The sequence below is a fragment of the Lemur catta genome, chromosome 2 (assembly GCF_020740605.2).
Source record: "Lemur catta isolate mLemCat1 chromosome 2, mLemCat1.pri, whole genome shotgun sequence".
Taxonomy (NCBI): Eukaryota; Metazoa; Chordata; class Mammalia; order Primates; family Lemuridae; genus Lemur; species Lemur catta.
Genome location: NC_059129.1, coordinates 26299855 through 26323180, shown reverse-complemented (window position 1 = coordinate 26323180; position 23326 = coordinate 26299855). Strand labels below are relative to the sequence as shown.

General features: G+C 52.5%; 2 protein-coding genes across 2 annotated transcripts; one reads left to right on the top strand and one right to left on the bottom strand.

Annotated features, from left to right (window-relative positions):
• The first annotated feature begins 3496 nt into the window (after positions 1–3496).
• Positions 3497–6546, top strand: VGF (VGF nerve growth factor inducible). Its single transcript, XM_045541492.1, has 2 exons — positions 3497–3710; positions 4205–6546. The coding sequence occupies exon 2, from the start codon at positions 4225–4227 to the stop codon at positions 6079–6081; it is 1857 nt and encodes a 618-aa protein (XP_045397448.1). The 5' UTR covers positions 3497–3710; positions 4205–4224; the 3' UTR covers positions 6082–6546.
• Positions 6547–7477: 931 nt separating this feature from the next.
• On the bottom strand, positions 7478–13744 carry AP1S1 (adaptor related protein complex 1 subunit sigma 1). The gene is made up of 5 exons (XM_045541491.1): positions 13633–13744; positions 11633–11811; positions 10909–11017; positions 9543–9680; positions 7478–8254 (listed from the first exon to the last, which is right to left on the bottom strand). Exons 1-5 carry the CDS (start codon positions 13633–13635, stop codon positions 8207–8209), a joined length of 477 nt encoding a protein of 158 aa, XP_045397447.1. The 5' UTR covers positions 13636–13744; the 3' UTR covers positions 7478–8206.
• Between the last annotated feature and the right edge of the window lie 9582 nt (positions 13745–23326).

The following is a 23326-nucleotide window of genomic DNA, read 5'->3' as shown; positions in this document are numbered from 1 at the left end:
CTTCAGGGACCCCAAGCCCCTGCCCTTTCTTTCTCTCCCAGACCTCAGGGAAAAGACCCAGTGCTCTGCCCCCTCCCTTGGTTTTCCAGATCCTCAGCTGGGATCACTACTCTGCTGGACCCCATCTTCCCCTGCTACCCTCTTGGAGAGCATGGGCGGTTCAGAAACAAAGGCAGAGAGAGATGGATTCATACAAACAACTCAGAGCAAATGCCAGGCATCCCCTCCAGGTCCCCATCTCAGCCCTGCCTCTTCCAGCTGTCTCCATTTCTCTTTCTTTCCTGCCATCTCCCTCCTCTCCCCATCCCAGGAACCTGTCTGTAGTCCAGCCCTTTTCCAGAAGCCCCTGGAGGCAGCAGGGTATGAAGGACACAGCTCATGCCCGGTAGGTAGGGGTGTGTGTGTATGTGTGTGTGTGTGAATGAGCTGGCCCAGGTAGGGAACTGGGATGGAGAGAGGTAGAAAGAGACCGTGCAGACATGAAGGGTCAAGACCCAGACTGTGGAACCCCCAAGCCTATTGCCTTTGGTGCCCCATACTTCCACCTCCCCCGACCCCAACCATAGGATGACCGAGGCTCTTGGGATGTCAATATCTGAGAAACTCCCCTGGGCTTCTGAGCTTAAATGGAGGGAAGGAGGGATGGGGAGTTGGGAGAAAATGGAAGAATGGGGAACACTCTGAAAACAAGGGGCAGGGACCCAGAACTTGGGGGCTGCAGGTGAGTGGCTTGGACTCTGAGGCTTTACTGCACAGAGATCTAGAAATGAAGGTGAATAGGGGGAGAGGCAAGAAAGATCAAAGCACAGGGAAGTCCACATAGCCAACAACGTATACCAATGTATAGGCATGGAAGGAACCAGAGAAATGCACAAAGTCACACACACACACACACACACACGATTGTGTACCACCAAGCTAGGCACATGTTTCAGACACCAGCAGATGTCCAGAACTATGTGCACTCAAAGACTCGCAACTGCATAGGTATACAGGCATTCAGAAGAGATCGGAACCCACACACACAGACACCTGGAAACAGGCAAAAACACAGACGCACAGATTGCAAGAGAAGATCACATATCTAAATTGGAAGCACTGCCATGCCCATCCTCTGTCAATCTGATTAAATGCACAATTGGTTCCCCCCATTCCCTTTCTTTTTCTCTCCCCTCCCCCTGCCTAATGTATCTCATTAATCTCTGTACATACAAAAACATACATACACACTCATGTACATGCACACACAGGTGCGTGCATGCGCGTACACACACACACACACACACACACAGGCAAATACACAAACAATTTCTCTAGGTGTCTGTCTCCCCTCATCTTGCACTTGGTCTCTAATCCCCAGCAGCCTCTCAGTCAGACCCCCTAGGCTCCCTCTCTCCCCCTTCCTTCTCTCTCGGATGGCTTCCCTTCCCCCTCTCCAGATGTCTGAGCCATCTCTCTCTGATTCATCCTCCTAGCGAAGGTAACGTGACCCCCTCCCCACCCCACTGCTCTCTGTAACCAGGCTGGGAAGATGAAGGGGAGATGGGGAGGCAAAGAGGAAGGAGGGGAGCCCAGAGGGGCACGGGGAGCCCCTGGAGAGTTGTATGTGTGTTGGGGGGCGGGTGAGGCATTGCCTCAGGGTCTCCTGTCCCTTCTTCCCTCCTTTCTTTGGAATCTCCAGTCACCTTGGTTCTCGGTGTTTTTTAATCCTTTGGTCTGTTCCTTCTACCTGTTCCAGATTCCTTCTTTTCTTCCCCCTCCCCTGTCCCCATCTCTTCTCTCTTTCCTCTCTCTCCACTCCTCCCCACCTCTTTCCCCGCAGAGCCAGAGCCGATGGGCTTTCTTCTGGGAAAGTCGAGCCACTGATGGAAGCGAGAAACCACTGCTGGTTATAGAGGGAAAGCACGTGAGTGTGTGAGTGTGTGTGTGTGTGTGTGTGTGTGGAGGCGGGGGTGTTAGAATGAGGGTCAGTGCTAGGAAAAGATGAGGAGGGGGGCGACGATTTTCTCTGAAAGAGTCTTTGAGCCCCTGATAGCCTTGATCCTGCTTTCCAGAGTCTCAGGGCGCGGGTGCCCTGTGTGCGCCCATGGGCACCCCTGTGTCCGCAGTTCTTGTGTGTCTGGCGTGTGTCATTGTCACTCCCCCCTTTCCCTGCCCACGCCCCCGCACCGCTCTCTGCCTGCACTGCAGCCCCCTCCAGCCTCCCTCCTTCCCCCGCTTCATTCCTGCAGTGGCTGCTCCCCGTCCCACCCTCCCTTCTCCCCTACCCCCTCCCCATTTCCGTCCTCCCCCCTCCCCCGCCCACGGCTGGTCTCCCTTCACCGGACCCGGCTCGCTGATGGATTCTCTTTGCGCAATCTGTGCGTCATCTCCCCCCACTCCCGGAACCTCTAGCTGTCCAAGCCCCCAGCCCCAACCCCTCTGGCAGGAGATACGGTCGAAAGGTCTGGTGGCAGAGAGGGGCTATCTCTGACGTTGCACGGCCCCCCTCGCATCGCGTTCAAACCTTCCCTTTAAGCGGTAGAGAGGGCTGGACTTGAGTCACCCCCCCACCTGCGCAACCCCCTCCCCACCTGGTCTGGTCTCGCCCTCCAAACGTCCTTGGAGGGCGGGGGAAGCGGCGAGAGGGAAAGAAACTGGAGGAGGGTGGGGAGAGGTGGGCTGAAAAGGGGCACAGCGGGGGCCCCGACATACGCGGCAGTCAGCTGGACAGAAGGACAGACACACCTTTTTCTCCAGACACGCACCGGTCGTGAAAAGACACAACCTAGAAGCACACACATCCTCAGTCTTTCCCCTTTCTCTTCCGACTCGGACCCTTTCCGATGGGATTGCCAAAATCGCAAGATCACCCATCTGCCCCAGCTTGGGGCCACCACCCCGCGCCGCAGACCCGCGGACGGCGCCCGCCGGCGCGCAGCCTGTTCCCTCTTCTCTCAGGTTCACGTCGTCCTTGGGCGTGTTCCCTACGGACCACGGTCTCGGGGTGGGAGCCCGGCCCACTCCTCGGCTTTCGAATCCTTACCCTGCCCGTCCCCAGCATTGATCTCCTAGTGGTGCCCAGTCAGACGCTGGGGGTGCCCCTATCCTATTCCGTTCAGCAACGCGGGCTCTCGCAGCTGCAAGTTGCTTTGTAACCCACCCTCCCGCCTTCCAGAGCCTCTGCATCCACCCTTCCATTCACTTTCCCATTCATTCATTCATCCTTTTCTCTTCGTCTCTCCTTCATTCATTCATAGCCCCCCGCCCCGCCCGCCTCAGCATTTCATTCATTCCTTCCTTCCTTCATTCATTCATTTCCCGGAGCTCGCCTAGCGCACACCCCTCCAGCCGGAGGCCCCAGCGCGCAGGCGCAGGCAGGGAGAGGTAGGCACCCTCCAATCGCTGGGCGTCCTCCCTCCTCCGGGCGCCCGCCCGCTTCCCCATGAATGAACATTGACGTCAATGGGGCGGGGCGCGCCCACGTGACCCTGCGCGTTGCTCTTTATAAGGCGGTGGAGGCGCGGGCGCTGTCCAGCGTGCTGAAGCCGGAGCGTGCGAGCCGCTCGGAGCTGCGCTGACCCAGCTGAGCCCAGCCCACTGGACGCCAGACTGCGACCGTCGCTCATACCCCAGCCACCGCTCGGAGCCCAGGCGGACGCGTCCCGATCTTCCCCTGTCCCACCCCGCCCCGACCCTCCTCTCCACCTCCCGCGTCGTGACACCAGCTGGTAAATACTCCGCTGTCCGTCCCTCAAACCCTCGGCAGCCGTGGGCGTGAGGGAGGGTTCCCTCTCCTCCTGGATGGGGGTGTTGAAAACACAGCAGGGAGCCCCCAGTTAGGGTCCCTGGTAAATGGGGAGTCTCAGCTTTTGCTGCTGAAGGCGCCCACGCACCATCCGGGAAGTCCTATGGGGAGGGAGCATAGATTTTTTTCCTTATCTTTGCTGCTTAGTACGTGGGCGATGGCAATGAGATGGCTCAGGGAAGGGGGCGAGGAAGCACTGGGTGAGCGAGGGTTTCGGGCGTTCTTTCCCCATTTACATGACTCCAGAGATCGGCACAACATCTTCCTCCTGTGCTCCTAAACGTCCCTCTTCTGGGTAAGGTTAGGAGATCAGGGAAGCCCCGGATTTCCTGCTTAAACGTGGGGGAGGGAATGTAGAATTAGAGAGCGGGTAATTCTTACAGAAATCCTCTTTCTTTGGCCCTTTCTCTTTTTCAGTCTGCGGCAGCATCTTGGTCATGAAATCCCTCAGGTTGCCGGCTTCCACCCTCTTCTGCTTCCTTCTACTGATCGAGGGGTTAGGAGCAGCGCCCCCGGGTCGCCTTGAGGCGCAGCCTCCTCCTCTCAGCTCTGAGCATAAAGAGCCGGTAGCTGGGGACGCAGTGCCCGGGCAAAAGGATGGCAGCGCCCTAGAGGTCCGAGCTGCTCGAAATTCCGAGCCGCAGGACGAGGGAGAGCTTTTCCAGGGCGTGGATCCCCGGGCGCTGGCCGCGGTGCTGCTGCAGGCACTCGACCGCCCAGCCTCGCCCCCCGCGCCAGGCGGCTCCCAGCAGGGACCAGCGGAAGAAGCAGCCGAAGCTCTGCTGACCGAGACCGTGCGCAGCCAGACCCACAGCCTCCCGGCGCCAGAGACCAAGGAGGCTGCGGCTCCGCCTCGCCCTCAGACTCAGGAGAATGGGCCCGAGGAGGGCGACCCCTCCGATGAGCTCGAGGCACTAGCGTCCCTGCTCCAGGAACTGCGAGATTTCAGTCCAAGTAGCGCTAAGCGCCAGCAAGAGACAGCGGCAGCAGAGACGGAAACCCGCACGCACACGCTGACCCGAGTCAATCTGGAGAGCCCGGGGCCAGAGCGCGTGTGGCGCGCTTCCTGGGGAGAGTTCCAGGCACGCGTCCCAGAGCGCGCGCCCCTGCCACCCCCGGGCCCCTCGCAATTCCAGGCGCGTATGCCTGAGAGCGGGCCCCTTCCCGAAACCCACCAGTTCGGGGATGGAGTGACCTCCCCCAAAACACACCTAGGCGAGGCATTGGCACCCCTGTCCAAGGCGTACCAAGGCCTGGGTGCCCCCTTCCCCAAGGCACGCCGGCCTGAGAGCTCACTCCTGGGCGGCTCCGAGGCGGGGGAGCGCCTTCTACAGCAAGGGCTGGCGCAGGTAGAGGCCGGGCGGCGGCAGGCGGAGGCCACGCGGCAGGCCGCGGCGCAGGAAGAGCGGCTGGCCGACCTCGCCTCCGACCTGCTGCTCCAGTATTTGCTGCAGGGCGGGGCCCGGCTGCGCGGCCTGGGGGGTCGGGGGCTGCAGGAGGCGACGGAGGAGCGAGAGAGCGAAAGGGAGGAGGAGGAGGCGGAGCAGGAGAGACGCGGCGGGGAGGAGAGGGTGGGGGAAGAGGATGAGGAGGCGGCGGAGGCGGAGGCAGAAGCGGAGGAGGCGGAGAGGGCGCGGCAGAACGCGCTACTGTTCGCGGAGGAGGAGGACGGGGAAGCCGGAGCGGAGGACAAGCGCTCCCAGGAGGAGACGCCGGGCCACCGGCGGAAGGAGGATGAGGGGGCACAGGAGGGCGGGGAGGAAGAGGAGGAGGACGACGAGGAGATGGACCCGCAGACGATCGATAGTCTCATCGAGCTGTCCACCAAACTCCACCTGCCCGCTGACGACGTGGTCAGCATCATCGAGGAGGTGGAGGAGAAGCGGAAGCGGAAGAAGAACGCCCCTCCCGAGCCCATACCGGCCCCCCGGGCCGCCCCTGCCCCCACCCATGTCCGCTCCCCGCAGCCCCCGCCCCCGGTCCCCGCCCCCGCTCGAGAAGAGCAGCCGGACTGGAACGAGGTGCTCCCGCCCTGGGATCGGGAGGAGGACGAGGTGTTTCCCCCAGGGCCCTACCACCCTTTTCCAAACTATATCCGGCCGCGGACACTGCAGCCGCCCGCGGCCTCTCGCCGCCGCCACTATCACCACGTCTTGCCACCTTCGCGCCACTATCCCGACCGCGAGGCCCAGGCGTGGCGCGCGCAGGAGGAGGCAGAGGCGGAGGAGCGCCGGCTGCAGGAGCAGGAGGAGCTGGAGAATTACATCGAGCACGTGCTGCTCCGGCGCCCGTGAACCGCCCCGGCCCCGCCCCCGCGCGCCCCCGCCGCGCGCGCCACTCCCCCCTCCGTGTCGTCCTCTCCCCTCTCGGTGTTTGCATGCGCCCTGGCCCCGCCCCTCCGCCGCCGCCCGGCCCCGCCGCCGCCCCGCCCCCGAGCGGTGTCGGGACCTGTCGGACCTCTTCCTGTGGCCCAAACTCCCAGAACTCACTCCCGGGTGACCTGGGGCCAGCCCAGGCGGGCGGGTGGTTTGTGCGAGTTCCCTCCCCCCGAGGGACGGGACGTCCCCGTCCAAAACCGGAAAAAGCAGTTCCAGTTAATTGTGTGAAACGTGTCTGTCTCTAGCCCTTCTGGCCTCCCAGAGCCTCTCCACCCACTCCCAAGTCGCTGTGAATTTACCCTTCTTTCCTTTCTCTGTTGTAAATACCCCTCACGGAGGAAATAGTTTTGCTAAGAAATAAAAGTGACTATTTTATTAGGACTTTGTTCTCGGTTATTCACCCGTCCCCTTGGGCCTGTGTGGTCCTTCCCAAGGGGCGGTGAGGGAAGCGCCAGCCACAACACTCATCCGGGCTCCCTACCCCCAAACCAAAGCCAGGGTTGGTTGGGGAACCACTGAAACCGTATTTCGGGGCAGAGTATGGGTCACACCCATTAGGAAACTCGGAAGTCCACGTCCAGCCTGGGGGTGGTGGTAGTTAAAGGCATTAGTCCCCAGGGCTCGACAGAGAGCAGAGTGGAATGTAACAGAGTCAGTAGTCTAGGATGAGCCCAGCAGGCTTCTGGTTCAAAAGAAAATAACTTTGCACATAAGGTGCCACAGCTCTGGGCACTTCCGAGGCTCTTCTTTCCTTGATGCCAGGGCTGCTTAGACACCTCTCTCTTAACTGCTCCCTGAATTTCCTGGTCCTAGGTGCTTCACAAGAAATGTGGGGAGCAGGGGTGGCAGCCACAGAGAAACCCCCATTCTCCCCATTTCTTAACCCTTTTCTAATCCTAGATACCCTTGAACTTCTGGTTATCCTCCCCAAATGAAATTAAGCCAGGCAACTGAAATCTCCTACAAAGAAATCTTAAGAGAAGTGGACCCATGTCCCCAGGAGCTGTTCCTCCCTGGGCAAAGGCATTGAGCATGAAAATCTATTTGGGGTGTGGGCTGAGGTGGCCAGATCACATACTGGACACCTAAATTTGAATTACAGATAAACATCAGATACATTGTTAGAATTAAGTGTGTCCCAAACATTGCTTGGGACACCGTTCCCCTGCTCCCAAAGTTATTTGTTTTTTATCTGAAATTCAAATTTAGCTGAGTGTCATCTATTGTCATAGTTCCTAGTTCAGGGCAAGAGGCAAATGGGCAGTGATGCCAGCAGCCCTGCCTCCCTCCACAGAGCCCAAGGCAAGCAAAGTCCAGAAATGCTTTTCCTTTTATTTCAGAAGAAAGAAAACAAAGGCAGACACACACACACCCCCCTCCCCTAGCTCCTGCCTCGCCCAGAACTGGAGTGAAGGACGGACAGGGCCGGCTCCCACCACGCCCGCCCCTCCCCCAACCCTTCCTTCCCTCAAAGTGGCAAGGTTAGAAAAAAATTAACTATGTTGTTCCTCCCCTGGCACTGGCAGAGGCCCCACTACAGCCAAGGAGGAGGAGTGGGCAGGGGAGGGCAAAGGCCTTCCCTCTCACTACAAGGAAGCCCCCTCCCAGGCAGAGGAGCTGCCCTGGCTGGATGGGGGAGGGTGGAGGTAGGTCACGGGCATGGGGAAGAGAAGAGCCCTGAAAACCTTTTCCCTTTAACCTGACATATTTATATATTTACAGTTATAGGGAGGGGAGGACATCTGGGGGAACATTGGTTCTTCAAAGGCAGGGAATGAAAGCCAAATAGCACCCCCGTCTTGGTCACATTTTCCTGTCTCCTAGCTCCTAGAACCTTGGGTGGCAAAGGGGAAACAGGAGGTAGGGGTGGAGGGAGGGAATGTTTCAAGGGCCTGAGCCCACAGCTCACTCCAAAAGGAGGTGAGGCAGCAGAGGAGCAGCCGGGTCCCACGGAGAAAAGGGCCCTGGGCGAGAGGAGAAGCAGCCACTCACGCCCTGCTCCCCACCAGCTCCCATCTCCACGCCCAGCCAGGCGGCCGGACTATGCCAGACCCATCTCCTCCAGCACACTGCGCGGCGACTCATCCTCCTGAGGCAGAGACAGACAGAGGGTGACGCAGACACCAGGAGAGGCAGACAGGGTGGGCAAGACGACAGCAATCACGAGGAAGGTGGAGGGGGAGAGCACAGAGAGACACGGGGAGGGGGAGAGAAGCCAATGTGAGCCCAAGGCTGGGGTGCTGCGAGCCCTTCAGAGCAGCTCGCCAGCCCCCTGGGGCCACCCCAGAGCCAGTGAATGAATGGTGGCAGTGGGGTCCAGGTTGAGTCCATCACCACCCAGAGAACCTAAAGCCCCGAGCTTGGGGAGCTCCTCCTCAGTACCTGGGGGCAAAGGCAGTGGAGCTGGGACTGGGAGAATGGAAACCTGCTGCTGGGGGCTGGGGGTACAGATGGTGGGGTGCTGTTTTTCAGAGTAGGGGGAGGCAGTAGGAGGTTGGCACCAGGTCCCTGAGGGAAGGTGAACCAGACTGCAGAGAGATGAGTCATTAGGGCCTGAGCAGAGCACTAGTAACATGGGTGGGTGTGTGTGCCAGGGCACAGGCATGTGTGAGTGTGCGAGTGTGCGAGTGTGTGCGAGTGTGTGTGTGTGTGTGTGTGTGTGTGTGTGTGTGTGTGTGTGTGTGTGTGGAGGGGAAGCAGGACTGGTGAGGGGGCCAGCTCAGCTCTGCCTCTCTCTTACTGCAGAGAGGGCCCCCCCGCCCCCCATCTCTCCCCCTCCTCAGAGCCAGCTCAGGCCGCTCGCTCATCACTGCAGATTCCGGTGACTCATCTCCCTGCATCAAGGCTCAGCAATGGCACAGCAGAGAGGGGGCAGGCAGTAATAGGGTGAGGGTGGGGGCGCAGGATAGCAGGGGCACTGGATCCAGGCGCCCTTGACCCCAGCCCCCTAATTCCCACAGCCTTTTGTCCTGAGCAGCAGAGGCTTTTGAGTAGGTGTGTGCAAAAAAAAAAAAAGTGAGGTGGGAGAGGAAATCAGGGAAGAAAAGAATGCTTTGCCATGTGCCCCTTCTCTGATTCTCTAAGCAACCCTTAATGCCAAGAGAGGCGTGGGAAAAAAGAGGTTCAGTTGGGACAAGACACCTCAGGTCTTGGCAGGAGGACAGAGCTTGGAACAAGGGGTGCACTGGTGGGCTGTCTGCTCCCCTGTCTCCCGTTCCGTGGGATCAGGGCTTGAGGACAAGCTGGAGAGCGGGGTGCCGTGGGGGCCATACGCCACAGGGAGGGGGGCCCCCTTGGCGGCCGGCAGGGTGTCCGGGGGAGGTGGGGCACCCTCTGCCAGGGTACTCTTCCTCCTCCTCACTGTCCCTGGCCCGTACCTCCTGCAGCAGGTCTGCCTGCTCGATGGCCTTCAGCACACTCTTCTTGGAGGTGTCCTGGACATCCCCCCCCATCAGAAACTCATCCAGGATGAAGTAGGCCTTCTCAAAGTTGAAGATGATGTCCAGCTCGCACACCTGGGAGGAAGGGCAGAGGCTGAATTGAGCTTCAAGGTGCGTTCCCAGCCCCCACCTTTCTCACGACCACTCCTCCCACTTGGGTTCTGGCCCCAGGCCTTGCTACTAGGTTTGGCTTTTTCTTCTCTTCCTCTTGCCTCTTTCTCCCTGATCATGAAATATTAGTTGTCCTATTCTACCCTTCCCTGTGGCTCTCCTTGTCTTTCCCCCAAAATCTGTGACATGTTCCCTCCAAGACTGGGCTAGCCTCTCTCCTTAGCACTGTGGGCAGGGAGGGAGGAGATTCTGGACCATGGGGTAGAAGACTTGAGTTCTAAGCAGAGCTCTGCCACTAACCAGCTAGCTATACATGTCATTGAATGTCTCTGAGCCTCGGTTTTCTTTCTTTTTTCTTTGTTTTTTTTTTTTTTTTTTGAGACAGAGTCTCGCCCTGGGTAGAGTGCAGTGGCATTATCATCATAGCTCATTGCAACCTCTTACTCCTGGGCTCAAGGGATCCTCCTGCCTCAGCCTCCCAAGTAGCTGGGACTACAGGCAAGCACCACCATGCCCAGCTAATTTTTCTATTTTTAGTAGAGATGGGGTTTTGCTCTTGCTCAGGCTGGTCTCGAACTCCAGAGATCAAGCAATCCTCCCACCTTGGCCTCCCAGAGTGCTAGGATGACAGGTGTGAGCCACTGCACCTGGCCTGAGCCTCAGTTTTGATATCAATACCTACTTATAGGATGGAATGAGGAACAAACACAAGAACCTGAAAGCACTTCGTAAATTAAATGGGATACAAATTATGGAGTTATTACTATTTCCCATCTCAGATCTGAGCTGTCTGCCAATGCCCAGGCTATACTCCAGATAAGTTCATTCAGAATCTCTGGGAATAAGACCTACGAATTGCTATTTTTAAAAACTCTCCAGAAGATTCCAATGCAAAGACTAAGTCAGGAACCACTAATAAAATCTGAACTTGGTCTCTGTGTGAGAAGTTCAGGCTGGGCTCTACATGGAGATTAAGTGCCAGCTTCTGCCCCCACCCTCCCCCCAGCTCAGGGATGATTAAGGGACAAAGCTAATAGGCTTAAAGATTAAAAAGGGAGATTAATTACTGTTCTCACTGCTCCAACTTCACCTCTCCCCTGAGACTTCCAGGGCAGAGACTGGAAGGGCCTCAAAGTTTAGTCGGAAGAAGGGATTTCTGGGTATGGAAACTGGGGCGGGTGGGGAGACTTACACTGCCAAAGTATTTGTCCAGGAGCTCCACATATCGATGGATCAACTCCAGCGTGATGAGCTCATTGTCCTGGCCCTCGATGGCGCAGCAGAAGTAGAGACTGGCGTATCTGAGGAGAGGGGCACATGCGGCACAGCTGGGAGCTTGTTTCAGGACCCAGGCATTCCAGGCTCAAACCTCCAACTAACCCTAGGGTCTGGGCACAGGTGGGGTGGCCCCAGGGTATGCAAAGAGCAGCTCACTCTACCTCTTAGTGCTGTCTTACAAACAGGCAAAGACGAATGCCCTTTCCTTCTTGCCCTCTGACCTGCTCGGTTTGACTCAGCAAAAACCTGAGCCAACTAATTCACCTGCTCAGAAGAGAAGGAACCGGAAAGGGTGTGTGTGTGTGTTGTGTGTGTGTCTGTGTGTTGCGAACAGTGGGGCAGGATTTCTGACTGCTAAATGAGACTGCAAGGGACGTGTGCAGTGGACAAGATAGGGCCATAGGGACAGAAATATGTACCTGAGGCAGGTGTCAGGCTTCAGCAAAACCAAGTGGGGAACAAGAATTTCTTCAAGGGGAGTTTGGAGAGTAAAGGAGGCTTTCACCACTGTCCTCCAGATGTCCTCAGCTCCCAGGTCTCCCTGACCTAAGGGACTGCCATTTCTCAGCCCTTTTAACCCATTGCCAAATGCTAATCCAGCAGGATGTAGGCAGGTCTGAGAGTAGGTGGGGAGTCACCTCTTGTAGACAACCTTGAGGTCCCTCCACTCCAGGAAGCTGCACATCTTGGGCTTGCGAGCCAGGACAACCTGCATCAGCTCCCGAACCATCTTCTTTCGCTCCTTGTCTGAAGTAGCCAGGTACCATTTCTGCAGCCGCAGTTTTCCCTGCCGGCTGAACAGCAGCATGAATCGCATCTAGGGGGTGAGGGCAGAAGTGAGGGTCAGAGATTTGGTTCTCTGAGCCTCTTTCTTCCATAAACACACGGCCCCAAACTCATCCCATCTAACTCTTTTCACTCACAGCTCCTGCTCCTACTTTCTTCAAAAATCCAGCCCCTCCAATCTGGGTGTTCCCGCCAGCAGGTGTCTGTCTTGCCTTCTGGGGGAAGCCAGAGCTTCTGAGTCTGTTATTTGGGTTCAAATTCTGGCTCTATTAGTTATGTACAGCTTTAGGCAAATTACTTTATGCCTCTGGGCCTCAGTTTCCTTATCTGTAAGATGGAGATGATAAAAGTACCTACCTTACAGAGTTGTTAGGAGGGATTAAATGAATTGATATACACAACAGTGCCTGGCACATGGCAGGCACTATAACCTGTTAGGTATTATTATTATTATTATTCCCTGACCTATTCCCACATGTATGTAAAATGCCTAGTACAGTGACAAGAAGCCTGTAGCTGGTGCCAAAGTGATGCCTGTTCTCTTCCATGCTCCCTCTATCTACCACCATGCTGAAATTGGGTATTTTATTCCTCAAGAAGCTACCTTAATTCTCTACCCCATCCTAGCCATAAGTCCTTAATGATGTCCCCAACACACTGGCCTCCAGTGCCAGTCCTGTGCCCAGGGGTATCTTTCTCTGCATTGCGTATGTCTAATGCCACACATGGGACTGGGATGTCCAAATTCCACCCTTCTCTCTTCAGCTAGCCAGCATTTGGCCCCTGACATTCTTCTCTTAACTTTTCTTCCTTTTAAGGCACCTCCAGGCCAGACACCAGGTGACTAAGGTCCCTTTCAATCCCTCAGGGCACGCCACCCAGGGGGCTCCTCTAGGGAATGTTTGTAGAACTAAGAGCAAGCTAGGAGAAGTGGGATGGAGTGCTGAGCTCTCACTACCCCCTGCACCTCAGCTTCCCAGTTCCAGGGGGTCTGGGCCACATCCAGAGTTAGCTCCTTCTCCCAGCAGTCCTCTCCATGGACATTACCTGGGCTGGAATCCCTGGGTGGATGGAACAGTACTAGCTTAGTAGGCTACAAATCAGAATTCAGGAGAACTGATTTTTTTTTTTTTTTGGTGGTGGGGAAGGAGGGGAACAGATGGGCGCAAGGCAGCTTTGGGCGGCTAATATAGGGGGGTGGGGAGCGAGCAGGAAGAAGAAAGGCCTGGGTTCCGGAAAGGGAGTGGGATGGGGGGAGGCGGAGAATGAAGAACACCGAACCCAGGATCCCAAAGCTTGGGTCCCTGAGAGCAAGACCTCGAGCCTACTTCGCTTCCGCACCTCGGCCCAGCCTCCAGGCGAGCATGGCCACGAACCCAGGCAGGGCGATCACTCCTTGGATCCGGAAACTGTCCCCTCCCACACCCTGCTCCCTACAGGGGCCCTGCGCTCCGGTGGTCTGGGCCGCTCGGGAAGAGGGTTTCTGTAACCCGCGACCCCGGCTCCCTCCCTCCACGAACAGACCCTCGCACCCCCCTCCCTCGGGCGACTTCCCTGCGGCAGTGGTCAGGCCCCCTTGGACCGAGACCCGGGCGCTCCTTCCGGCTTGGGACGGTCCCGCCGTCCCCTCGTCAGCCCTCTCGTCCCACAAATGCGCCCCCTCCCCGCCCCCTCCAGAATGCCATTTCCAGCTCTTCCTTCCGAGGCCGGCTCGCCCACCCGCCCAGGTAAGTGGCCTCCGAGGACCAGAGGGAAGGAAAAGTGGCTCAGACCAAGGGCGGCCCCCAAGGACCCCTGCAGGTGCAGCCCACGCCCCTCGCTTCCCCCTCCCCTCCCTCTTCGCACACCCTACCATCCTGCAGCCTCCGGCTCGGCGCGTCCCACTTCGGCCACCGTAGGCGCCCGCTCCACTCCCTTTCTTATCCTTTCTCCCCCGGCCCGCCCCCTCGGCTGAAGCCCCGCCCCGGCCCGCCCGGGCTGTGAGCTCCGCCGCGCTACGCACTGCGCAGGCGCCAACGCTGCAGGGCGCGCGGGCGGGGCAGGAGGCGGAGAAGCAGAAGCCATGGCAACCAGGTCCTTGACTTCAGCTTTGAGTAGCTCGGTCGTCATGGCAACAAGGATGTCTGGTGGGGGTTGGTTGGAGGATGGGGGAGGAAGACAATGAAGTTCTCGCGCTTTGGAGCCTTGGGGGGAAAAAGGCGGGAAAAGGGGTGCGAACTTGAACGATCAAGATGGGAGGATCCTTGAAGTTCTTGAAAAAGCAGGGAGCGCCAGTGGAAGGGGTGTGGGCAATTAAGAGGGACCAGGGTGGGAATTATGTGTAGCGGAGGAGGAATGACCTGGAAAACAGGAAAAAAAAGGGCAGTGGTGGGGCAGGCATGAGGAAAGTATAGAGCTCAGACTAAACATCTACTGAGAACCTGCTAGACACTACACTCTAATCTTGTTTTTTGGGGGGAGGAGGCGGGGAGTACAGAGTCTCGCTCTGCCGCCCAGGCTGGAGTGCAGTGGCACCATCATAGCTCACTGCAACCTCAAACTCCTGGACTCAAGCGATCTGGCTATTTTTTTCTATTTTTAGTAGAGATGGGGTCTCGTTCTTGCTCAGGCTGGTCTTGAACTCCTAGCCTGAAGCGATCCTCCCGCCTCGGCGTCCTAGAGTGCTAGGATTACAGGCTTGAGCCACCACACATGCCTGGCACTCTCATCATAAAGTAAGAGAAATGTGTAGGAAATGAGGGAGATGAGAAATACCAGAGAAAAGGAGGGGCTGATATAAAAGGGGTGTAAAGAAAAGAAAGAGAAACATGAATTAAGGCAAGAGGGGAAGAAATAAAGAGAATCTTAAAAGGTTAGTGTTAGTCAAAACTAGACTGAAAATCCAAACTAGATGAAATCCAAACCTAAATGTAAAGATAAGGAGGATGTAAATTGTAATATGAGCTGAGTGAATGTGTGTGTGTGTGTCCATGCAGTGGACTAAGGAGGTGTGGATACAAGCGGGAGAGAAAATCTTAAATTTTGTCATGCTGAAGACTTAATATCTATTTTGAGATATTTTTGGCAATGAATGATGCTGTTATTTTTGAGTAGCACATGAAGTAATTGTCGGTAAGGCCTTACCTGTCTCCACTCTATGTTCTTTTTTTTTTCTTTGTTCTTTGTTATGGAGGTAATATGCTCTAGTGGCAAGAGGGTGGGCCTAATTCACCTGGGATGGAATGTTGTCTCTAACTCTTACTAAGATGTACAGCCTCAGGCCAGTTACTTAACTGTCCATCTCCTCATTTTAAGAATGAGGACAGCAGTACGTATCTTCCAAGGTGGTTCTGAGGAGTAATATATAGAAAGTATCTAGGACACTTTAAACACTTGATAATGGTAGCTATTATTTCTCCTTCCCAACTTTTCCTTTTTTTTTTTTTACCTTTTCTTATTTTTCCTTTCATTTTTGTTTCTCTTTCTCTGCCTACACCTTAGGCTTGTGAATGGTATAGTCTAAAGTATATGATGTTACCAATGGGATATCTTACCAATGGCATAAATAGTTGGCTAAACTATCTTGGTGTTATTTACTAGGTCAAGAATATGATCAATAAAGCAAATTGTTAGAGTTAGAAAGGGTTTGTCATTATGCAGTGAAAAGAAGGAATAGAAGTGTGTAAAAAGGCAGAAGACAAAACAAATAAAAAGAAATATGCTAATAGGAAAGAAGAGAAGGTTGTGCATAAGGAAGTATTTAGCGGTGAGGTAAAGACATAAGGCAGAGACCCAGGCAACAGCCTGCGGGAATTTGGAAGCTCTAGAGATGTACACTCCTACACTCCTTGGAAAGCTGACACTTTCTAGAATTCCTTGTTTCGATGTGGTATGCCTAACAGCAGAAACGATAAGATTCATAAGAGAATTGTTAGAAATATGAGCTTTGCTCATGTAGAGTCATAGAATTCAAGTGGTTCAAAATAGTTAGAAGATGGTGGGCTGGATTTCTTCTTTGTTAGTGAGCGATGAAGGTGGAGAATCTATGAGTTAGTGGATCCAATACAGCTTGTACATGGAGATGAGTTTAGATTTGATTCAGTAGGCAGCTGGGAGTCATTATAGTTGTCCGAGCTGGTGAAGAACTTGGTGAAAACAGTGTTAAGAAAATAATCTTATAGTAATATGTGGGACAATTTGAAAGGACAACTGGAAGGCTCGAAGATCACCCAGGGAGCAGTTTTGGGAATCCAATCACAAGGATGAAACGGAGAGGGGCAAATCAGAGAGACCTCTAATGGGCCAATCAACTGAAGTTGATCATTCATCTAAGCAGAGAAGAAGGGAGAAGAATCAGAGATGAGCGTGGAAGATTAGAGGTGCCCTTTGTATTAATGTAAGTGGAAAAATGGAAGAGGCGAGATTCTCCTTCATAGGTAGGGATGGTGTTTGTTTTGTTCTATGAACCATGCTGATACCTCCTCACAGGATAGAGTTTGGATGTTTGTCCCCTGCAAATCTCATGTTGAAATTTGATCTCCGATGTTGGAGTTGGGGCCAGGCCGAGTGGGAGGTGCTTGGGTCATGGGGGCAGATCCCTCATGAATGGCTTGGCGCCCTCCTTGTGGTAATGACTGAGTTCTCTCTCATTAGTTCACGTGACAGCTGGTTGTTTAAAAGAGGGTGAGCATCCCTTCCTCTCTATCTTGCTCCTTCTCTTGCCATGTTACACCCCTGCTCACACCAGGTGACATGCCTGCTCCCCCTTTGCCTTCCACCTTGATTGGACACTTCCTGAGGCCCTCACCAGAAGCAGATGTTGGTGCCACACTTCTTGTACAGTTTGCAGAACCATGGACCAAATAAACCTCTTTTCTTTATAAATTACCCAATCTCAGGTATTCCTTTATGCCAACACAAAACAGACTAATGCCCCATGCTGCCATGCTGCGGTTGTAGAGGTGGTTCCTGCGGTGGCTGAGTGAGTGCCCTCCCCCCCCCCCCCCCCCCCGAGGCTTCTGAATCCTTTCAGCCCTGTAAGTTGATGATCCTCGTTCTTCCTTCATGTGATGCTCTTCGCACCCACTTTTGGCCCATTCTTTAACTGGTCTCTTAGTCTATTTGTGCTGCTAGAACAAAATACCTTAGATTGGGTAATTTATAAACAACAGAAATTTATTTCTCACAATCCTGGAGGCTGGGAAGTCCAAGATCAAGGTGCCAGCAGGTTTGGTATATGGTGACGGCCATTCTCTGCTTCCAAGATGGCACCTTGCTGCCATGTCCTCTGGAGGAGACAAATACTGTGTCCTCACATGGTGGGAGGGACAGAAGGGGTGAAAAAAGTGGGGAACTCCGTCTGTCAAGCCCTTTTATAAGGGTACCTAATCACTTCCTAAAGGCCATACCCCTTAGTACTGTTGCATTGTGGGTTAAGTTTCACATGAATTTTGGAGGGGACACTATGGTTCAAGCCATAGCAGTAACTCATAGTTCTCTGATGGTGTCATTTGCAGTAATCTCTTTTTTAAAAATTTTTTCTTCTTTTTTTTTAATGAGCAATCATGTAGGACCTTATCATATGCTGCCCTTAATAGTCCTGAACATTTGAACACTTTCTGTGGTCGATGTCTGTCATTCTTTTTACCTCCTCTAAATCCCCTTCTTAGAGTATAGGGATCCTCCATACTCTAGGGGGAGACAGACCAACCTCCCAGTATGGCATTCAGATTTCCAGATATTGACTTTTGTAGCATTCTTTGTGGGCACAGCATGGACACATCTGCTGGGCTCTGCCCATCCGTGCAGCTGCCGAGACTTTGGTCCAGGAGGGATTGAGGTGGGTATGAGGTGATGGAGGGTAGATAAGACCCTAGCAAAGGGTCAGGGGGTCAAGTTCCTAGGGCAGCAGGGGAGTGGTGCCAATGGCAGTGTCCTGCATCCCGAGGGCGGTCAGGGGCACAGGTGTGATGTGGGACATTGTTCCTAGTGTGAGACCTCCCTCCATCCCTGGTTCTCTGGCTGTCCTGGTGGTTCCCTGAGCTCCCCAGTTTCCTTTTATGCTTCAGTTAGCCAGAGTTGGCTTCTGTTGCTTGTAACTGAGAATTCTGCCTGGCGAACCACGTTATCATGGCATATTGTCCACTGGCTGCATATGTGTCTGCCTTGTCTCTTCCCCGGGTTGTAAGCTCCTGTAGGATGGTGTCATCTACACCTGTCATGTCTTCCTGGCACCCAGAACAGTGCTTGTTGGTTAGCTTCAATTATGATCTGTATAAATGGTTACAAGTACAGACATTTACATCTTATTTCTTATCCAACATATGCCCAATTCTATTTTCATATTTAATATTATGCCTTTTATATCTATTATTCCTGCTACGATAAAACTGTCTTCTTTTGCTGTTTCTGTTGTGCTTAGTGCAGTGCCTGACATACAGCAGGTACTCAGTATTTGTTGAATAACTGTATACTGGATCTCTCATTGCAAATTCCATTGTCATCCTAAACTTCGCTTGCCAAAAATGAGTTACCTCTTCCTTCCGTTTTCCCCAGAAACCATCTCATCTCTTGCTTTCCTGTTGTCGTTGACATTGCTGTCTTTTTCTAGATTTGCAGGCTGTAAGACTGGGACATAAAGAGTAACAGAAAAGTGTGGCTTATTTAAGGGACTCAGGGAAGACTTGCCCGACCAGATTAGGAGAAAGCAATGGGAGACTGGCTGGGTTCTCAGAGGAGGGAGCGAGCAGTCTGAAATCAACCTGGCGACTTGGGACTTCACTTTCATGTGTGTCCCTTGAACCTGCCTTGCTGTAATTTTTCCTTTGTGATTTTGTTCATGCTGTTTTCTGGAATGCCCTACCATTCCTTCCCTACAGACCCAAATCCATCTTATTTATCCTCGAGCAGCTGCTCCTCTGATGAGCCTTTTACATTCTGGTCCAGGCTGTGGCGACCATTTCTACAATGTTCCTTTCAATTTTTTCTTTTTTTGTTTGAGACAGAGTCTCGCTCTGTTGCCCAGGCTAGAGTGCCATGGCATCAGCCTAGCTCACAGCAACCTCAGACTCCTGGGCTCAAGCGATCCTCCTGCCTCAGCTTCCTGAGTAGCTGGGACTACAGGCATGTACCACCATGCCTGGCTAATTTTTTTCTGTATATTTTTAGTTGTCCATATAATTTCTTTCTATTTTTAGTAGAGACGGGGTCTCGCTCTTGCTCAGGCTGGTCTCGAACTCCTGAGCTCAAACAATCCACCCGCCTCGGCCTCCCAGAGTGCTAGGATTACAGGCGTGAGCCACCGCGCCCGGCCCCAATTTTTAAAAAAATTATTTTATTTTTTGAGACAGAGTCTCGCTCTATTGGCCTGGCTAGAATGCAGTAGTATCACCATACCTCACTGCAGCCTCAAACTCCTGGGCTCAAGCGATCCTCCTGCCTCGGCCTCCTGAGTAGCTAGGATTATAGGCACACACCACCACGCCCAGCTAGTTTTTCTATTAATATTTTTTGTAGAGACAGGATCTCACTATATTGCCCAAGCTAGTATTGAACTCCTGGATTTAAGCAATTCTCCTGCCTTGGCTTCGCAAAGTGCTAGGATTACAGGCATTACCCACCACTCCTGGCCCCTTTCAATTATTTTTGCAGGGACTTGCATAGCTTTTCATTCAGCTTTTTGGTGTCAGTTCTTCTTAGTTACCTGATATTTAGGGCATCCCTTATACTTTTTTGTTAATGTTTCACAGTACTCAGTACAAAGTTAGGCTTTTAAATAAATGCTTGTTAAATTGGAATGGAATTCCAACTTGGCAAGATTTTGGTTGAAGCCACAGCTGCTTTGCTTCAGAGAGCGTTCCATTGGAGTCAAAGCGACATCTGGTGGCTAGGGGATCAATGACTCTGTTTAGGACGCGGCTGTCGGGCTGGTGAGGCGGCCCTTGGAAATGCGGAAGGTGCAGGTAACTGGCACGGGAAGGCAGCACCTTTGGCCTGACCATGTCTGAGCCCTTCTTGGTGTTCAGGGAGACTTGTTCCTGCTCACATATGCCGGAGAGAAAGGCGCCACGGTGTAGTGCAGGGAGCAGAGGTGCCCAACTCCCTGGGGCTGTTGAGTAACAGTAACAATAGCAGCAGGTTTCCTCGGAAGTGTTTGCTACTATTATTATGACACTTACTTGAGGAACTACCTAAAAAAATGCTTTGGAAAACAGATGATGTCTCCTTGACAAATTTCATGCCGATAGAATATTTTTTACCGTCGAGGGATTTGGAACACATGTGGGCAGATAATTCCACTGGGGGAGGTTTACAAGAAATCTGCAGCAGCGGTGGCTGGAAGCAGATCGTGTTAGTTTTTCATTTCTAAAGAAAGAGAGAAAGGAAGACAAACTTAGAACAGCTGAGGAAGGGGCCCCAGGCAAAGTCAAACAGAACGGGGAGGCTCACACAGGCGGTCTTTGTGCTCACAATATCTTCGAAAAGCAGACAGCGCTGGTAAATGGGGCATTTCCTGGAGCAAACTTCCTCTGTGGTGAGGGGCCTTTTGAAGAACTCTTTGCTCTTGCACCTTCTCAGCATGTATGGACAGGTTTTGAACTGGATACTGCAGAACTAGGGCTAACTTGTTCTGCTTTTTGAAGCATTTTGTGCAAAATGAGGCTTTTTAGGTTTCTAAGCAAATCTGTTACAGAGGGGTAGCTTGTCAGCCACTGGCCCCGGGCCTGGAATTGGTCATATTTCAGGGTATAAGGAGGTTGAAAAATATACCTTGGTCCCAGTGTCCCTGAATTCTTGGACTGTTGCCTTCATGACTCCAGCTACCCCATGAGCCCAAAGGGGTGCCTGTACAAGAAGAAGAGGCAGAAAGAGGAATACTTTAGTAACAGCTGAAATTTTGGCCACAAATCCCAGGGTAGAGTGATCTTGTGAACCTGATCAGGCCACATTCATGTTTGCAGCTCCGGGCTAAGCTAGCTAAAAAAAAAAAAAGCAGGCCAAGTGGTCTCTATTTTCTTTCTCTAGTTCTACAACCATATCTTGGTCCTACAAAGCTTGCCAGGTGCATAGTGAGAACAGGAGAGGAAAGATGAAAAACTCACTGAGGTTAAAAGAGCATCTCTCAGCTGGGAGTGGTGGCTCACGCCTGTAATCCTAGCACTCTGGGAGGCTGAGGCAGGAGGATCGCGTGAGCTCAGGAGTTTGAGACCAGCCTGAGCAAGAGTGAGACCCTGTCTCTACAAAAAATAGAAAAAAATTAGCCAAACAACTAAAAATAGAAAAAATTAGCCAGGCAGGGTGGCGCATGCCTGTAGTCCCAGCTACTCAGGAGGCTGAAGCAGGAGGATTGCCTGAGCCCAGGAGTTTGAGGTTGCTGTGAGCTAGGCTGACGCCATGGCACTCTAGCCCGGGCAACAGAGTGAGACTCTGTCTCAAAAAAAAAAAAAAAAAAAAACCAGAACTAAAAAAATAAAATAAAATAAAAAAAGAGCATCTCTCTCTCCAAAGCTGAGAGTGGCTTTAGTAAGTTACCCATTTCAAGCCTTTTGCCCTGGTTCCCACTGGCTTTCTAAGGAGAGAGGAAAATTCTTCCTTCTGAGCTTGCCTGGACTTTGGGCCCCTCTTACTACATTGGTGTCGTGAGAGAGGAGAAAGATTGAAGAAGCCAATCTAAAGAGAGGAATCTGTGAGGAGGGGGCATCCAACACTGTGTCCCCTTTGAGATGTCACGTTGGAGGCACCCAAGGATGCTCCTGGATTGACCCTCAGAGGGAACCAGGAATGGGAGGGGCAGACAGAAGGCCTTTTGTCCATGCCGAATGAGTAAGGAGTGAGTAAATGAATGAGTACCCTTTCTGGATTCACTCTCAAAAACACTATGACCAGAATTTGCTCCAAGGAAGTCTAACATCATCTTGGAGAAAAAGATAATGTGGAGGTTCTCTTAGTTCTATCTTTGTTCATGGCAGTGGGCTTATGTAAGAAAATTGTGTAGTCTTATTTAAGTTTGAGAAAAGGTAAGCTTCTAACCAGGCAAAATGATCACTTTCGATTGTTTTGTACCATTTGAAAATGTTTGTGTTACCAGAATCACACAATTTCAGGATTGGAAGGTTGCTAATAGAGACACTTAGTCCCATCCCTTGAAAGTTATCCTAGGAGAACATGAGCACTGGAATAGATGTGTAAGGATGGCATTGTTGGTAACAACACCACCAATGACAACAGCCATGAAACAACTGAAGTGTCCATCATCTGTGGTTAAGGAATTACAGTACATCTATATATGTAGCCGATAAAAAGAATTAGGGACAGATGTCTAGGATGGCTCATTAGGCAAATAAAGCAAACTGTAGAATTCTCTATATAGCTATGTATCTATATATAATAACTTTATTTGTGTGAAAGAAGAGTATTTTAAATATGCTTGTTGAATGCTTAGTAAAGTTCTAAAAGAACACCCAAGAAACTGGGGGCCTATTAGGTTTCTACTTTTACCGTTTTGAATGTTTGAAAGTCTTACCGTGAGCATTATTTTTCATAATTTAAAAAAGTCACTTCATCTTATACCCTGATCACTGAAGCATCCCCATCAAACGGTCATCTTGGCTGTCCTTGAATATTTTCAGTGATCGAGAACTCACTACCTCTTAACTACCAGACATTGTTTTGACAAAGAACCCCCAGACCATAATTAGTTTCTATTAAGAAATGAGCTAAGTGTCCAGAGAGCTGGCACTGTCAGTGCTATTTTAGGGTTCTGGAATTGTACAACACACAAATTTGACAGATAGTTATTGGTATTTTTTCAGGTTTTTATTTTTTGAAACAGAGTCTTGCTCTGTCACCCAGGCTAGAGTGCAGTGGCATCAGCATAGCTCACTGCAACCTCAAACTCCTAGACTCAAGGGATCTTCCTGCTTCAGCCCCCCAGCAACTGGGACTATAGGCACGTGCCATCACACCTGGCTAACTTTTCTATTTTCTATAGAGATGGGGTCTTGCTGTTGCCAGGTTAGTCTTGAACTCCTGGCCTCAGCCAGTCCTCCCACCTGGGCCTCCCAAAGTGCTGGGATTACAGGCATAAGCTACTTCTGCCCAGCCTATTTTTTCAGTTTAAACACTAATTTTGGAACATATGAACAGAAACTAATTGAGGAAAGTGTGTCCTGTGCCAGGAGCCTTTAAGATACTGGAGGATGAGAATAAAAGACTTTTCAGGATGCCGTATTTGGAAGGATAGTAAGAATATATATCACAGAAGAGTCTTGTTTTTAAGGAAGCTGGTATTTAGATTGGATTGGGAAGGTAAGGCACACCCACAAAGTTAAAGAGCAGACATGAATGCAGGTACTGTCACAGACCAGGGAAAAGAAAAACTGGTAAGTGTCAAGCTGAGAGTGATGACGTTGGCTGGATGCGTGGGGACACCTTAGGTGGAGGAAATGGAACTTGATCTGGGTTTGGAGAAATGGGGAGTGGGGGTAGGTGGAGGGTATTTGGTGGTGGGAGGAAATGGCATGAACAGAGTTGGGAGTCCACAGGGACAGTGACCATGAGCAAGCCCG

Coding starts and splice junctions, on each gene's coding strand:
- VGF (XM_045541492.1), top strand. CDS start 4,225: ATGAAATCCCTCAGGTTGCCGGCTTCCACCCTCTTCTGCTTCCTTCTA.
- AP1S1 (XM_045541491.1), bottom strand. Junction 11,018..11,632: donor CTCAAGGTTGTCTACAAGAG/GTGACTCCCCAC, acceptor CCCTCTCCTCAG/ATACGCCAGTCTCTACTTCT. Junction 8,255..9,542: donor AGGCAGACCTGCTGCAGGAG/GTACGGGCCAGG, acceptor TCTCTGCCTCAG/GAGGATGAGTCGCCGCGCAG.